Source organism: Grampus griseus (genome assembly GCF_964374135.1).
Source record: "Grampus griseus genome assembly, chromosome: 7".
Classification (NCBI taxonomy): domain Eukaryota; kingdom Metazoa; phylum Chordata; class Mammalia; order Artiodactyla; family Delphinidae; genus Grampus; species Grampus griseus.
The window spans coordinates 33,607,731-33,625,088 of NC_139001.1; the positions used below are offsets into that span (position 1 = coordinate 33,607,731).

The 17,358-nt window shown below is 39.4% G+C and overlaps 1 protein-coding gene across 4 annotated transcripts in view; it reads right to left on the reverse strand.

Annotated features, from left to right (window-relative positions):
• The window catches only part of CDK15 (cyclin dependent kinase 15), a gene marked incomplete at both ends in the record, with an annotated part of 84,500 nt that overhangs the window by 38,763 nt on the left and 28,379 nt on the right, over window positions 1-17,358 (reverse strand). For all 4 annotated transcript variants that reach the window (XM_082658601.1, XM_082658600.1, XM_082658599.1 and 1 more), the window contains 3 exons: window positions 98-191; window positions 13,233-13,353; window positions 14,955-15,078. In XM_082658601.1, coding sequence (XP_082514727.1) covers window positions 98-191; window positions 13,233-13,353; window positions 14,955-15,078 — 339 coding nt within the window. The remainder of the gene's footprint in view (window positions 1-97; window positions 192-13,232; window positions 13,354-14,954; window positions 15,079-17,358) is intronic.

Below are 17,358 nucleotides of genomic sequence, written 5' to 3' on the forward strand. Positions count from 1 at the left end.
AAAGCAGATGGACTGCTTCGTTTGTCTCTAAGGAAAATTTGGTTCAAAGTTTGTAATGCATATATTTTTTTCTTTCTAAGAGGAATTCTTCTCTTACCTCCCAGATCTTCTCCAGCTGTTCAAGGATGTTGGAAACCCCAGGAAACAAGGGTTGACCCTGGAACATTTCAATAAAGATGCAGCCTGCACCCCTAACAAAGAAATAAGAGTCAACCCAACCCATACATGCAAAACTGAACTACTAGCATTTCACCTCCCAAGAAATACTCTGAGGACAATTAGATAGGGACCACATAGTATGAAAAGTCTTGGCAGAAAAAGTCTCTATGTTAAACAAAAATAAAAACAGCCTGCAGCTTTTTGTTAAAATGGAACGCAACGGGCATTTAGGAACACAGTATAGAAAGCAAGCATTTGAGTTCATTCAAGCTCATTAACAATCTATTTTCTGAGAGGAGGGGAAAGTACTGAATCTCCAAACTGAATACCCTCTTTCACTGCAACTAAGATGCTATCATTGTAAGAAGCATCATTATTGTATGTACTTTTAAGAAACCAAAAGAAAAACAAACAAAAAACCTCACAAGTTAAACTGTGATGATCAGAATGTTTCCTACATATTCATTGAAAGGGCTGTTACAAATTTAATTAGACAGATTATCTCACCATATATCATACTTGTACATGCAAAAAAAATGGAATATTAAGTGGAAGAAATTGGTTTAGATACTCATCAAACTTTTTGACATTCAGCATTTGACTCAGACTCTTTGATGTCTGTGTTTATCCATGGTTTTGTCCTTTGACGGTATCGGCAGGAGTTTGATGATACAGCATTTCTTAGAATAAGCCATAAAACAACCAAGAGTCATTGGTGCTGGGGCTCCTAAGCTGACCTTGCAGTTACGTTAGCCCACTTTTGACTCCAGCTTAAAGAATGTTGCTAAACATGTCTGATTCACGCCTTCTCCACAACCATTGTTCCTAGGGGTTAACAAGAAAAAAAAAAAAAGAGGTCTCCTGTCTTCCAAGTTACTGACACCCATTCTGCAAGTTTTGATGCTGCCATGTTTGATGTCCACACATGTACAATGGTAACTACAGTCATAACTGAAGCATGGTTGACGGCTACTGTAAGATGCTACTGATTTTAAGATGCATCCTGATTTAACAGAGAATGTGCAACTTAAAATAGATTAAATAGGGAGAAATATAAATTTTCTTTCCTACTTAGTCAAACTGGAGGATAATTCCTCAGGAAGAGTAAGAAGTAAGATTTATTTTGCTAATAATGCACATTTTTACTCTCACAAACCTTTATTTATTTATTTATTTTTGGCTGCGTTTGGTCTTTGTTGCTGCACGTTGGCTTTATCTAGTTGCAGCGAGCGGGGGCTACTCTTCGTTGTGGTGCACATGCTTCTCATTGAGGTGGCTTCTTTTGTTTCAGAGCACGGGCTCTAGGCATGGGGGCTTCAGTAGTTGTGGCACGTGGACTCAGTAGTTGTGGCTCGTGGGCTCTACAGCGCTGGCTCAGTAGTTGTGACGCACGAGCTTATCTGCTCCGCGGCATGTGGGATCTTCCCGGACCAGGTCTTGAACCCCTGTCCCCTGCATTGGCAGGCAGATTCTTAACCACTGTGCCACCAGGGAAGTCTCAACTCTTACAAATCTTTTGAGAATGATTCAGGTGACTGATTACAGAGATTATCCCCATGGTCTAATACTTCCCGAGTTTTGATGCCAAATCCCTTTCACCATAACACATAATCTCGCAAACTCCCTTAATCGTCTAGACGTTTTGCTGTGGCATGATAAAGAAGAAAATTTCAGTAAAACATTTTTTTTGTTTTTTTTGGCTGTGTTGGGTCTTCATTGCTGAGTGGGCTTTCTCTAATTGCGGTGAGCAGGGGCTACTCTTCGTTGCGGTGCGCGGGCTTCTCATTGCGGTGGCTTCTCTTATTGCAGAGCACGGGCTCTAGGCGCGTGGGCTTCAGTAGTTGTGGCACATGGGCTCAGTAGTTGCGGCTCGCGGGCTCTAGAGCGCAGGCTCAGTGGTTGTGGCGCACGGGCTTAGTTGCTCCGCGGCATGTGGGATCTTCCCAGACCAGGGCTCAAACCTGTGTGCCCTGCATTGGGAGGCGGATTCTTAACCACTGAGCCACCAGGGAAGCCCTCAGTAAAATATTTTATTATAGATCATGATATTATTAAAGATTTATTATGAAGTTCATTTTAAAATGGTCTTTAATATTATTCATATGTATTTATTACATATGACAAATTTTTACTTTTTCCATCTGACAGTAGACACATGCTATTTAACTTACTTTGTGTAGGAGAAAGCAGATTTCTTGATAAACAAGTTTAAGAATAATTTTTATCTTGTGTCTGGTTTGGGGAGAGAATATATATTAAAAGAAAGACTGACATTTAACTGTATCTTATCACCTCAAAAGACACAAAAACTATTTTCATGACCTAATATTTGGTTTGCATGTAAAATAATCAATTAGCTAATTCTTAGAATTTTGTATACATATAAATAAGAGGTATCAGACTAAGTTTTGCAGGTAGTTTTTTGTTTTTTTCCCTCAAACAACAGGTTGTCTTTATCCCTAGTTGTTAAAAAACTAATTTAGATTAAATGGCCACGATATTTTCTTTTTACTGATCTTTCATGTACAAGAGACATCTTGATATGTGACATAAGAATTTTGGGAATTCCCTGGAGGTCCAGTGGTTAGGACTCAGCGCTTCCACTGCTGGGGCCCGGCTTCAATCCCTGGTGGGGGAACTAAGATCCCATAAGCCAGCACGGCCAAAAAAAGAAAAAAGAAAAGAATTTTGATCAGGCAAATATAGCTTAAGAATCTGGTGCACAGTATCTTGAGGTGAATTTTTAGAATTATTATCATTTTAAGACTGCTTACTAGCTTGTTTTTAAATATCCATGGTCTTTTTGCTTCTTGCCTTTAAAGCAACAGATATAAAAGGTAAAAATTAAACAATACATGGAGAATAATAAAAGTAATAGGAAACTGTCAAATGGTTAAAAAACATCCTGGTTGCTAGCAATGGTCAACAGTGAGATAAGCCAGCTGAAAAACTGAGCTGGTGAATACCGTCAAACGGTCTCCATCCACCTCCCCTCATGCCTTGTCTATGCATACTGGAAAGGTCTCAAATCATTTCATTTTGAAGCAAAACACACACACACACACACACACACACATATTTATGTATCTGTGTGTATGAAACACATGTAATTGTTTATTAACTGACACAAAATAGAAATGGAAATGTAACAGCTTTTGAAGACTTAAACCAACCCTCCATCCAGTACCCTAACACCTTCCAGATACCCAGGGGCTCACAAATCACCAGAAGGCCTGCGGGCATTTTAAACAAGGTTCAAATCATAGTCATTGCTAGGTTTAAACCTGTAGTCCACTTTTTTCTCTCCCCTCAAAAGGCTTTCATGGCTTAGAAAAAGCTTGTTGCCTTTTTAATGTCCTTTCATACTGGTGGCTGTGGGGAGCCGAGAAGGAAGCCCCTTTTGTTACACAGTTTCTTAGTGCCCTTTACCTTCTGTACCACTAGGACAGTGTACACAACGGTGTAAACATATTGGAGAAAGCTGGACTTTAAGGCCATTGTTCAAGTACTGCAGTCTAACACAAGATATTTGCACTAAGAAATAAAATGCTAATATGTGGTTGAAATTCCCATTTGTATTTGCATTTGTATGTTTGGTGCCATATAGGCATTCTCTTGAGTCTTTCTTTTTAAGCTTCACTTAGGGGCAGGTTAAAACCTTTCTCACCTAACAATCTGGAGTCTAAGGTTTTATATATATATATATATATATAGTGTGTGTGTGTGTGTGTGTGTGTGTGTGTGCACATGTGCAATGCACTTAGAACACTTACAAGACAAACAAAATTCCTAAATCAATTGTATTTCAGGACCTAGAATATCCGTACCATAAATATCAGTGCACTGGTAAGAAAACAAGGCTGTACACCTTAAGTCTGAGAAGGAAAGGTATTTTTCAGGTAAGCACTGTTCTTCAAAAACTATATGATTCATCTTCCTATTTTTTTCATTTATTCTTCAAAACTGTTTTTTTTCATCTGCTTTGTAAACAAGTAGTGTGGCTTTCATATTTTTTATTTGCTTCTTAAATAAGTTGTGTGGCTATCATCTATTTTGCCCACCCCAGACTAGCCTTAAAGCAAACATTTTAAATAATCTGAACATTCAGGTCTAGATAGGGAACCAGTTCCTATTTCCTTTTATTCCTCTGTTTTGTTCTTAAATCTTCATTCCTGTGGCTCTTCTTACCCTACATATCTTTAGGCTTCTCAGAGGATTTCTGCTCTGTGGAGATACCCTTGGGGCAGCTCATGTAGATGAAGCGGAACTTCACATGCAGGAGAAAAAAAGACCTGGTGATATCAAAGAGTGAACCCTTCCAGAAGGGAGAGATGCAATGGGTCATTTTATTGCTCCAACTGTGGTTCTCCAGTCAAGTTAGACGAGACAGCTTACATATTTTCTGCTTTTTCTGGCTCTCTTCCTAGTCTTTTCTCTATTCTGAGCATGAACAAATTCTTCCATAAGAAAGAAAAAGATTCCTCAAATTCCTTAGGCAATCTCTGGAGAAATAAACCATCTCAGGAGTTTTAGGTTTGGGGAGGTGCAAGGAGTACATAAGAACATTGTTGGGAGAAGTGAATCAGTATTTCATTTTTCACTATTGACATTAATTCAGAACAGCATGATATATGGCAGTGACACGATATTTCCATTTGCTTTCCCTGGGCCACTCTTTATATTTGGAAGTTTGCAGCAAGAAATCTGACCATAAAGAATCTCTCAGGCAGTGACAACTTTGCATAGTCCTAAATCCAGCAGCTGCCTGCAGTTAGTTTTGAATAGAGGACTTGTCTACCAAAATAAACCCTTCTTTAAAACCCAGTTTACATGGTTCTGAAGAACCTAGGGTCAGGACAGGAATAAAGACACAGATGTAGAGAATGGACTTGAGGACACGGGGAGGGGGAAGGGTAAACTGGGATGAAGTGAGAGAGTGGCATGGACATATATACTACCAAATGTAAAATAGATAGCTAGTGGGAAGCAGTCACATAGCACAGGGAGATCAGCTCAGTGCTTTGTGACCACCTAGAGGGGTGGCATAGGGAGGGTGGGAGGGATGGAGACGCAAGAGGGAAGAGATATGTATATGTATGACTGATTCACTTTGTTATAAAGCAGAAACTAACACACCATTGTAAAGCAATTATACTCCAATAAAGATGTTAAAAAAAACCAAAACCCAGTTTACTACAACATGGATGAACCTAGAAAACATTATACTAAGTGAAATAAGCCAGACATGGAAGGATAAATATTGTATGATTCCACTTATGTGAGGTTCCAGCATGGTCAAATTCATAGAGACAGGAAGTAGAATAGTGGTTGCTAGGGACTGAGAGGAGGGAGTAACAGGGAGTGATTGTTTAATGGGTACAGGGATTCATTCTGGGATGATGAAAAGTTCTGGAGATGGATAGTGGTGATGGCTGTACTTGATGCCACTGAAATGTACATTTGAAAATAGTTGAAATGGTAATTTTTATGTTATATATATTTTAACACAATACAAAAAAGTAAAAACAAAACCAAAAACAGTGTAATCATCCTAAAACACTGAGTTTTTCTCTTCACCGAAGTTGCTAATGGAATCTTTTAAGGTCTGAAAAAGTAGCAGAAAGAGAAGAAAAGATGTTGGGAGATTAGAGGATGCTGGTTGTAAGTGTTGGGAATAGCCAATATGTCTTACTTGTATATTTTCCATAATCTAACTGTTTGCTCTGGGCTTCCCACGGACTCTCCTGTTCCCCAGGGTTTACTGTGAATGAGAGGCTCTTGCACTACGTATTATAATTAGTTTCATTAAGACAAAGGCTCTAATGCTCACCCACTGTCACCTGCCTCCTACAAAGGCATTCAGTTTGTACCCTACAGGGTTGCATGCCTAGCAAAATAGGATTTTTTTTCCCTTTTCTACTGTTGTAATCTTTTCCCTGCCCATTTCCCTCTTATCGCTCTGAAAAGAAAACAAAAATGGGGAAGAGGAATCCCAGGGTAAACACCCAATATCTAACAGTTACATAGAGAGTGAACAAATATAGTAAACAGTGGAAAATGCCTATTATTCTATTTCTACATTACTTTTTGAGTTTTACTGGACAAACAACAATAATGAAATCAATAAGAGTAATGACAATAACTTTAACTTACAACTGTATTTTTATTCTGTGTCATCATTATTCATCAATGGAATAACATATTTTTTTGTATATGTAGTAAAAAGTAAGGGATACATAGTTTAAAAGAGATTTAAAGAATTGGTACATGAGCTGAAGAAATTATCCAAATGCAGCACAGAAAGTCAAGGAGACTGAAAATATGAAAGAGAGGATAAGAACCATGGATGATAGAAAGACATAGTCTAATAATCTTTCATTGGAGCTCCAGAAAGAGAGAATGGAATAGAGGCAACACTCAAAAAGAAAATGGCTGATGAAAAACATGAATTCATAATTGGAAGAAGCACAATATGCAACAAGCAGGGTAAGTAAAAAAAAAAAAAATCCACGCTAGACACCTTATAGTGAAAACTGCATAGTAACAAAGGCGAAGAAAAAATTCTTTAAAACATCCAGAGAAAATGGGAGATCACCTGAAAAAAGGGAAAGACAAGAAGGCTAAAAGTAAACTTCTCTACAATTAGGCTAAGAGCAATCTTCACAAGAGCAGCAATGGAAGACAAAGCTGGGGAAATGGTATCGCCAAAGTTCTGAGAGAAAATAACTGTCAATCTACAATTAAAACCTTAGCATGACTACCTTTCAACAATGAGAGTTTACCTTAAGAAACAGAAGCAGAGTTTGCCACCAACAGGCCCACACTAAAGAAAGTTCTAAAAGATTTATATCCAAAGAAAGGAAAATTATTCCAAAAGTAAGATTTAAAGTGCATGAAGGAATGATGAACAGTTTTAAATTTATTTGCACTTAATGAAAATAGCTTCAAAGTATATAAAGCAAAAATGAATAGAATTGTTCATTGTTGACAAATCAACAATATATCAAACAACTTCAATACATTTTTCCCTGATAGCTTAAGCAGACAAAAATTATATAAAGACAATGTGAATAACACAATTAACAACCTTGAAGTTTTGAACATATGTAAAAACCTGTACCCAACGATTCAGGAATACACACCCTTCTCGAACACATAGGAAATAATTGAAAACACTGATCATGTACTGGGCCAGTGCTTCTAACAAAGCCAGTGCTAGTTCACTATCTTTGGTGAAACACCAGGTTTTTCTCAATTTTTTGCTAACCTTTAATTTTGAAAAAATTTAAAGTTGCAAGAACAGTAGAAAGAACTCTATTTTTTTTTTTTTTTTTGCGGTATGAGGGCCTCTCACTGTTGTGGCCTCTCCCATTGCGGAGCACAGGCTCCAGATGTGCAGGCTCAGCGGCCATGGCTCACGGGCCCAGCTGCTCCGCGCCACGTGGGATCTTCCCAGACCAGGGCACGAACCCGTGTCCCCTGCATCGGCAGGCGGACTCTCAACCACTGCGCCACCAGGGAAGCCTGAAAGAACTCTTTTATATCCTTCAAATAGATTCACCAATTGCCAATATTTTGCCTCTTTGGTTTTATCATATTATCTATCTATCTATCTATCATTTATTTTTTCTGAAGCAGTGGAGAGTAAGTTGCAGATACAATGACTCTTCACCCTTAAATACTTCCACATGTATTTTCTAAGTACAAAAGCATTCTCTTACATAACAACAGTGCAATTATCAAAATCAGGAAATTGAACATCAATCCCAATAGTACTATCTAATCTACAGTCCATATTTAAATCCCACTGATTGTCCCAGTAGTGTTCTTTAGCTCCATCTCCCCCAGCCTCCAATCTAGGACCATGCGTTGTGCTTTGTTGGCATATCTCTTTTTAGTCTGGAACATTTCCTCAGCTTTTCTTTGGTTTTTAAAACCTTGACTCTGTAGGGGAACGGAAAATGTCACCCCAAAATATGCCACCCTGCCATAAGAACTGTTATGAGCTGAAGGCAACTGAGAAAAAGCAAACACCGGATGAGCTCTTTGCCTCTCCCTAGCTGCCTGAAAGGAGGGCATAAAACCCCCTTATGAAGATTCCCCCATTCCCATCCCAGGAGGGGAGAATAACCTTATCAACACATGTAGAGATGGCACCAAGAAGAATCTATGTAAGCAAACCTTGCTAAGTAACCCTTATCTACCACCAGGGTGCTCCAGATACATATTCACCTTCCACAATTACCACCCCTAAAGAGTCCAGAAACCCCTTTCCGGGACTTCCCTGGTGGTCCAGTGGTTAAGAATCTGCCTTCCAATGCAGAGGACATGGGTTCGTGCCCTGATCAGGAAATTAAGATCCCACATGCCAGGGGGTAACTGAGCCCACACACTCTAGAGCCCACGTGCCACAACTAGAGAGCCCACACACTGCAACTACTGAGCCCATGCTATCTGGAGTCCGTGAGCTGCAACTAGAGAGAAGCCCGTGCACCGCAACGAAGAGCCCTCATGCCGCAATGAAGATCCTGTGTGCTGCAACTAAGACCTGACGCAGCCAAATAAATAAAATAATAATAATAAAAGAAACCCCTTTCCTTTGTCTTGTTACTTCTCTACAAGTGTATTGTCCTTTGTAAGAATGGTATAAAAGCCTCCAAGGCTAGCTGTTTCTTTGGGGATTGTCTCTTCTTTCCATGAAGTCACTTCCCCTGTGTCACATAAAACTTTTAACATAAAATAAAATGTGTGTGCTTTTCTCCTGTTAATCTGTCTTTTGTCAGTTTATTTCACAGACCCATCCATTGAACCTCAGAGGACAGAGGAAACTTCTTCCTTCCCTACAACGCTTTTAAAGCGTACAGTCTAGTTACATCGTAGAATGTTCCTTAGACTGAGTTGATCTGATGCTGCCTCATGATGTGACTCAGGTTATGCTCTTTTTCTGCAGGAGAACCACGTATATGATACTGTCCCTCCAGTGTGTCCTATTAGGGGGCACACGATGTCAGTCAGTGCCATTATCAACAATACTAACTCTAATCACTTGATTAAGGTGATGTCTGCCAAGCCTCTCTACTATAGTTACTATTTTTTTCTTTTGTAATTAATAAGTAGTTTGTAGAGAGGTACTTTGAAACTATGTAAATAAATATTTTATTCCTCATCAAATCTTCCCCTCTAGTTTAGCTACGATGCTTCTTGTTTGAACCAATTACTACTATATTGCAAAATAGTGATTTTCTAATTCTGTCATTTCTTTTCCAGTTATTATTTGGCATTCTACTGTATAAAGGAGCTTCCCTTCCTATCTAGCTGTTGATCCATCCATCCCTCCATCTATCTGTTTACCTTCAGTATGGACTTATGTATTCTTATGTTATTCAGTGGTATAATACATTACATTACTCTCACTATTAGGATGCTCAGAAGGTACCAGCTTTGGCCAGTGGGAGTCTCTTCAAGCTGCTTCCCACATTTTTTTACATATTCCCATCATTTTTTGGTCACTTTGTTAAAAAATGTTCTGGCTTAACAAGATGTTCCCAGCTCATCTTATACTTTCCCTGACCCAGCCTCAGTATTGGCTACTTCTCCAAAAAGGCCTAGTTCTTTTCAGTAGGGAATGGCATTAAGAAAGCAATATCTGAGTAGCAGACCAACACTTATGTAAAATACAATAATATATTTCTTTTTTAAAAAATGTACCTAGAAGAATCAAATGCGAATCCTCTCTGAGAGACCACACTTCATCCGAGTCCTCAAAAAAAAAAAAAATCCCACAAATAAAATTCCAAGGATAATTAGCATATCATTGGCAAAAACAACAAAACACACATGGAAAAAAGATACCATATGGAAGAAACAAAAGAAACAATAAACAACAGAAACAGACTTACAAGGAAGGACCTTTGCTCTAGATATATAAGAGCTTAGAGAGGAAATTATAAAACTTTACTAAACGGCATTAAAAATGAGCTAAACAGATGGAGAATTATACCGTGTTTAAAAATTGGAAGAGGATATTACAAAGGTGTTAATTATCCTCAAAGTGTTCTATAATTTCAATGCAATTCCAATGAAAATCCCACTAGGGTTTTTCATGAAACTTTAAAGACTGAGTGTAAAATTTATATGGAGAATCAAACGGGAAAAACAGGCAAGATACTCCTGAGGAGGAAGATGAAGTAAGTGGTGAGACTTATCCTAGCAGATATCAAGTATTATTATAATGCTATAAAAATTAATACATTAGGATGTTGGTACAGGGACAGATAAACTGACCCCAGTAGAACAGAGAGCTCAAAACAGACCTATGCATTTATAGAAACCTGATATATGAGAGATTTGGCATGCAGATTGCTGAAGAAATTAGGGTGAGACCACTGGGTTAGCATAGAAAAAGTCAATTCCCAATGTATTAAGGATTTAAAGTGAAAGGAAAAATTTTACAACTTTTTTTTTTTTTATCGGTACGTGGGCCTCTCACTGTTGTGGCCTTTCCCGTTGCAGAGCACAGGCTCCGGTTGCGCAGGATCAGTGGCCATGGCTCACGGGCCTAGCTGCTCTGCGGCATGCGGGATCTTCCCGGACCGGGGCACGAACCCGTGTCCCCTACATCGGCAGGCGGACTCTCAACCACTGCACCACCAGGGAAGCCCTACAACTTTTAAAAGAATGTACTGGATATCATTTTGACCTCAAGGAGGGAAGGATTTTTTAAAACAAGAAATAAAAGGGCTAACCATAAAGGAAAAGACTGATAAAGTCTGCAGTATTAAAATTAAGAACTTTTGTTTAAAAAGACAACATGAACTAGGGAGGCTGCTTGTAGCATTCATAACTGAAAAAAGATTAGTATCCAGAGTATAAGAACTCCTATAAATCAATAAAGAAAGAAAGGGAGGAAGGGAGAGAAAAGGAGAGACACAGAGACATAGAGACCAAAAGAAAATAAACAAAAGACACACAGAGGTATTTCATAGGAGAAAAAACACAAATGGAAAATAATCCATGAAAAGACATCCAGCCTCATTAGTAATTAGGGAAATGCAAATTTGATCACAACATGCTACCATTCTACCCACTAACTTAGCAAAAATTAAGAAATCTGATTTTATGAAGTTAGTGCGGATGTGGGTAAGGGACTATGATACACTGCTGGTGCATAAATTGTTACAACCACTTGGAGAACAATTTGACACTATTTCATGAAGTTGAACATTCATATACCCTGTGACACAGCAAATCTACTCTTAAGTAAGTACTCTAGACATATCCTTAAATATAAGTACCAAGTATATTCAAAATAGCAAGAAGAAATAAAACAAAAGGCAAACTAAATAACTGAAATGTTCATCAACAGAAAATAAAGTGTAGCCACATAGATCAACATGGATGAATCTCAGAAACACACTGAGTTAAAGAAAAAACAAGTCACAAAAGACTAAAAACAATGTAATATCATTTTTATAAAAACTCAAAAGCAAGTAAAATAAAATAATATTTTTAAAATATATAAAAATGTAGAAATATTATTTTTTAAAAGGGTAAGGGAATGACGACAAGGAAAAAAATTCAGGGTAGAAGCCCCTCTGGTGGAGGGGCAGGCTGATGGGAAAGGGACACGAGTGGATGTGACAGTACTGATGATGTTTCTGGTTGTTACATCGGGTAGTGGGCTCATGGAGTTCACTTTACTATGCTTTTAATCTACATCAGTTTTCTCAATCTTGACACAATTGACATTTTGGGCTGGTTACATCTTTGTCATAGGGGGCTGTCCTGTGCATTATAAGATATTTGGTAGCATCCTTGGCCTCTACCCACTAGATGCCAGGAGCACCCCACCACCACCCAGCTGTGACAATAAATGTCTCCAAACACTGCAAGGGTCCCTGGGAAGCAAAATTGATCCTGGTTAAGAATCACTGATGTACATATTTATATATTTTGAATGTTTTAAATGTTCTATAATAAAACAAAGTTTAAAAGTGACGAGAAGAAGTTTCACTGTCTGTGAAGCACAACTAGGAAGTGATCATTAAGAGCTGAGAAAGCCAGAGCCTGCTGAAGGCCTTTGAAGTGACAGTGCAGAGCAGTGAGAGCTGACAGTTTCAGGGGGGTTTGACTAGCAGGTGATATTTCAAGAAGTGCGACTGGGTATCAGGAAATCAATGGCTCCAGATACACTGGAGGAAATTCTCTTCAACTTTTCTCAATTCTTTGGGAAATTCAAAAGCTTAGTTTAGCCTTTTAGTGTTGCTTTTTTTTTTAAACAGGGCCTTCTATTTATATAAGGCCATCTAAGGAGTTGAAGGAAGCCCATACATTTTGTTACCTTTGAGGAGGTGGCTGTGACTACAAATTTACCACACAGATGACTGGGATATTTCCAGGGATCAGAGCCAGATTACATAACACCACTGCTCCAGGATGATGAGTGGCTGAGAGCCCATTCTCACCACTGCACCCAGTTGATCCAAGAGCCTCTCCAACAGTGTGGCTCTACTTGATAGCCGCTATCGGGTTCTTGCATTTGCACTACAGTCCCCCTTAACCCCTCATGGGGAGAGTTTATTACCCTTATTTTAAAAACAAAGAAGCATAGACACAAAGAGGATACATGGCTTTTTTGAAGATAACGTAATGCAGAGTAACTGATTAGAAATATTGGCATGAAAATCAGGTCTACCGAGTCTTGGTATTTATGGTTTTTTCACCAGGCTCTGAACGGTGTTTGGGCATGTGCAGACAGGTGTGTGTGTGTGTGTGTGTGTGTGTGTGTGTGTGTGTGTGTGTGTGTGTGTGTGTGTGTGTGTGTGTGTGTGTGTGTGTGGTTTGGGAGTATATGTATGTTTCCCTGAGGACAAGGGAGAAGACAAAGGATTGAAGAGAAGAGCTAGAAGGAGGGGCATTGTAAAAATCAAATTAGATATATATTTGAAAGTACTTTATATTTCTGTATACAAATGTGATTGTCATTATTAGAATGATTATCTAAAATGTAATACAGGTAATAAAACAACCTTCACGGGTAGGATGACTCACATTTTCTTGGCACTAGCTCTTACCATATGTCCAGTTCAGAGGAATATTCAGTGGCTCCCAGCAAGGCATCAGGAGGGCGGTACCAGAGAGTCACAACTTCTGAAGAGTATGTCTGGCTGGGAATGGACTTGGCCCGAGCAAGACCTGACCGAAGGGGGAAAGCACAGAACTCACTGTCCTGAGACCTTCTGGAGAGCCACAGTGATACAGTCTGCCAAGGAGAGTATAATTGGCAGGGTAAACAACATTTAAAAAATAATACACAAACTTTGGTGCTTTTAATAGAGCTACTCAACTATCTTGATTCTTACGTACCTCTTCATCAAATGAATTTCTCAAAATTTGGCCTACTTTGCAGCTAGATGTGGGCTTCCTGGCAGCTAAGTGTAGCAAGGCAACTAAATTTTTGCCTATTTGATATGAATAGAAGTGATGTGTGAACTTCATGGAGGGGTTAAGTGTTGGTCTCTTTTCTCCTTCCTCCAGGCTGTAGTGGCTGCCATCTTGAAATAGGCCGTGGGGCAATACCTAGGGGTGGTGGGGCCTCATGACAGAAGGAGAGTGGACCAATACACCATGGGGCCACTACAGAGCTCTGACTGCTTAGGTCAGACTGTTACATGAGAGAACGTGAAGCTTCGAGCATGTATACACCTCTGTAATTTGGGCTTTCTGTAACAGCAATGGAAAATCGATTCACTACTACTAGGGCCACCCTCCATTTCTGCAGTCCAGGAATTCCCAGTTTAGTAGATACAGGGTGAGGGCTGTTGATCCACATTACTTATTTGGCAGGACCTTAGCTGGATCATTCTCAAGTGCTCCTCTACAAAATGAGAGTACTTTCATCAGTTAGCTATTTATCTCACTGGATCACGTGATCTACAGCTAGAAAAAAACCTGAATAGATGAGTTCACTGTTGTGGGGAATTTGATAAATGAATGTCTGTTAAAGGCTTACTGCAGCTGTAGTAGCATCATTTGACATCTGCCAAACAGAGAAGAGTGGTTCCTCAGCTTATACAGAACCAGTTTTTCAACAAAAATTTATTGAGCAACTGCTATGGTGCCAGGCACTAGGGATATAATGATAAGCAAAAACGGATCCAGGCTGCCCTCATAATGCTTATAGTCTAGTGGAGGAGACAGAATCATCACAGAAGTATATATGTGTGTATATATGTATAATTATAAACTGTGATACGTGCTAAAATGGAAAGACACAGTGATACTCAGGGGAAATCTGCATCACTTTGATGAGAATAAAAGCCTCAGGTACCCATACAGTCCCACTATATAGATACATAGGTGAGCAGGAACAGGTGTCCTGGAGCCTCCATTCCAGAAGGAGTCCATCCTACAATCTGGGCTTAACCTCTTTATCATGTCATCCTGGGATAACTTTGATCTAGTCTGATGGAATTTGTACATCCACCTAGATTTAGGTAAACCTACCAAGTACGTTCACTCTACAAAAGTCTTTACATCAAAAATGGCAGTGAGGTAGTAGGGGTAACCAAGTTTTAGGATCTGATTAGACTGAGGCTTGATGGAACCCTAAGAAGTTACCAAATCTCGTCCTATTTCTTGCCTCAATCTTCCTATATGGTTGTTTGAAATCCTGACAAAGCATCATGTTCCCCGGTTCCCACTTTTCAAAAGCCAGCCCTAGTTGATGCTTTAAACATGTGCACACAAAAGCATCATTGTTCATAGCCCAGGAAGAGACTCGGGAGGCGACTTACCAAAATCAGCCACTTTGAGTTCTCCCAGGTGACTGATGAGTAAGTTCTGAGGTTTCAGGTCCCTGTGGAGAACGTGTTGGTGGTGGATGTACGCCAGGCCCCGCAAAAGTTGAAACATGAAAAGCTGGAAGGAATGAACACCTTATCTAAGCAGATTTGAGCCACTATGTGTTGATTTCTCCTCTAAATCAAAAACAGTCATCTGAAAGAATATAGTAAAAGGGTCTCTTGAGAGACGAAAAAAAATGGAAGATTTTGCATTCGAACAGGAAAAGAAGGACAAGGAAAGTCAAGTAAGTAGACCATGTCCTAAACAAAGGGATTCTGGCTTTTCCTGACATCTCATTTCTTTGACACTGAAGGAATTACCTTTCCTTAAAAATCTAAAGTGAAACTTTGAAGTTTCCGTTGGAACACTAGTTATTCATTTAGATGTGAAAGATTTAATTTTTTTCCCACTGATGAACTTGGCATATAAGATCAAAGTTGACCTGGAAATGATATTCTAACATTTACAACTGCTTACGTTTTCCAGGCTCTCTGATATAAAACCCTTTTAAAAACAGAACACAGGGAGACCAGACTGGGAAATATATCCTTAGATGGAATTAGGAAATAAAGGAACCATTATCTTTTTAAACGAATTTTTAAAGTATTAAGTTCAAAGTGAAAACAAGGGAAATATACAGTAGAGATTCAGAGGGAAAAGATACCAAAATAAATTAGACCAAAAAAAAAAAATCAAAAGAGAATAAGGAATAAATAGTATAGAGAAGAAAAAAGGGGGCGGGGGGTAACAAAAGGAAAAATACATTCTAGGCCTAAATTTTAAAATGTTGCTTGTGGTTACAAGGCAGAGGAACGAAAGACATTATTAGGTTCCCACCAAAACACAAGCTTAAGGAAAAAAAAAAAGAATGCTAGTATTCCAAGTGTCTTTTGCTATTTTCCAGTGCCACTGGCAACTGAGAATTCAAACACCAACATTAGTGTTTACAAAGACCTATGCCAACTGAGAACATGTTCTGGCAGTTTTGAAAAGACAAGGCCAGCCCCCGCATTCCTGGGACACGGGGAAAATAGTAGATGCAGAGCCATGCAGATAAATCCACTTTTTCCATCACATCTTGGAAACTAGGAACTTCAGAGATGCTCGAACCTGCAATGACCTAACAATGACTTGGACACGTTGGAATCAAGTTGATGAGTGCCATGGTCTGACCAAAGCAGGATCCTGGGGAGTTTACCTCCCACTGCACAGCTGTGGCTGCATGGGCTCCATGCAGTTCCCATATCAGGGTCCCCAAGCCGTTTAAGAATGTTAACATTTTCTTGAGGCTCCTACTTCCAATGTTCACTGGTTCTATGAGTCTTTCTCATCCCAATTCTTTCTCTTCCTGGTGCTTCAAACACACACACTGTATTATTCATTTTACTGCTCATCACATCACTCAGCTGCCAAAGCACAAGAGTCCCATAACGACATTTCAACCCTCCGATTGGTTATAAACATAAATGTTCATGGAAAAGACAATAAAAAGGACCAACTTAAATTCCAGGTAAAAGATAAAATGCCATAGTAGGTGCTTAAACATATGTTTTTCAGTGTGATAGTAGTAAGGAAAGAGGGAGATGAAGACAGGTGAGAGACAGAAGACAGAGAGATGGTGACCAGCAAGGGACAGAGACAGAAGGAAGGGAGGGGAAAGAACATGTACTGAATACCCAGGACCTTTTGTAATCCTCAAAACAACCCTGTGAGGAAGATACGCTTGTCCTCGATTTATATATAAGAAAAATAAGGCTCAGGGAAATATTAAAAACATGTCTAAAAGGAGTCAGGGCCAGGTCTCAAATTCAGATCTGCCTGACACCATGACACCATCCTGAGAAACCAGAGAAAAGTTAGAAAATTAAAACCTGACAGGGAAGGAGAGAATTGGCTAGCTGAGTCAGAGACAGAGCTTCATAGTGAGCCAGCCTGAAATCCCTTTCACGTCCCAAGCATAGACTGTCTCACTGATTAGTCACACACCTGCCGCTCACCTTCTTGCTCTTTAGCTCCTTTCCTCCCTGGCTCCGCATGTCTACAAGCATTTGTAAATGGCAACACACTGCAGTCTTAAGGTATGAGATTTCATAGCCACACTTGTCAAAACTGCAGTGTGTGCTGAGTAACCTCACCACCCACTTACTCTTTAATCCCTTACAACCTGTATTCCTCCTTTCCCACTGCCAAAACTTCACCAGTAATACGACCCAATCTGATGGTGTTTTCTCAGTCACCATCCACATCATGACTCTTTCCAGAGGGGTTTCCCATAGCCCAGGGGTTAGTCCTGTTTCCAACACAGTGAGGCTCTTGGGAACAAAATAATTCCATTGGGCTAGTACCTTCTGGGCT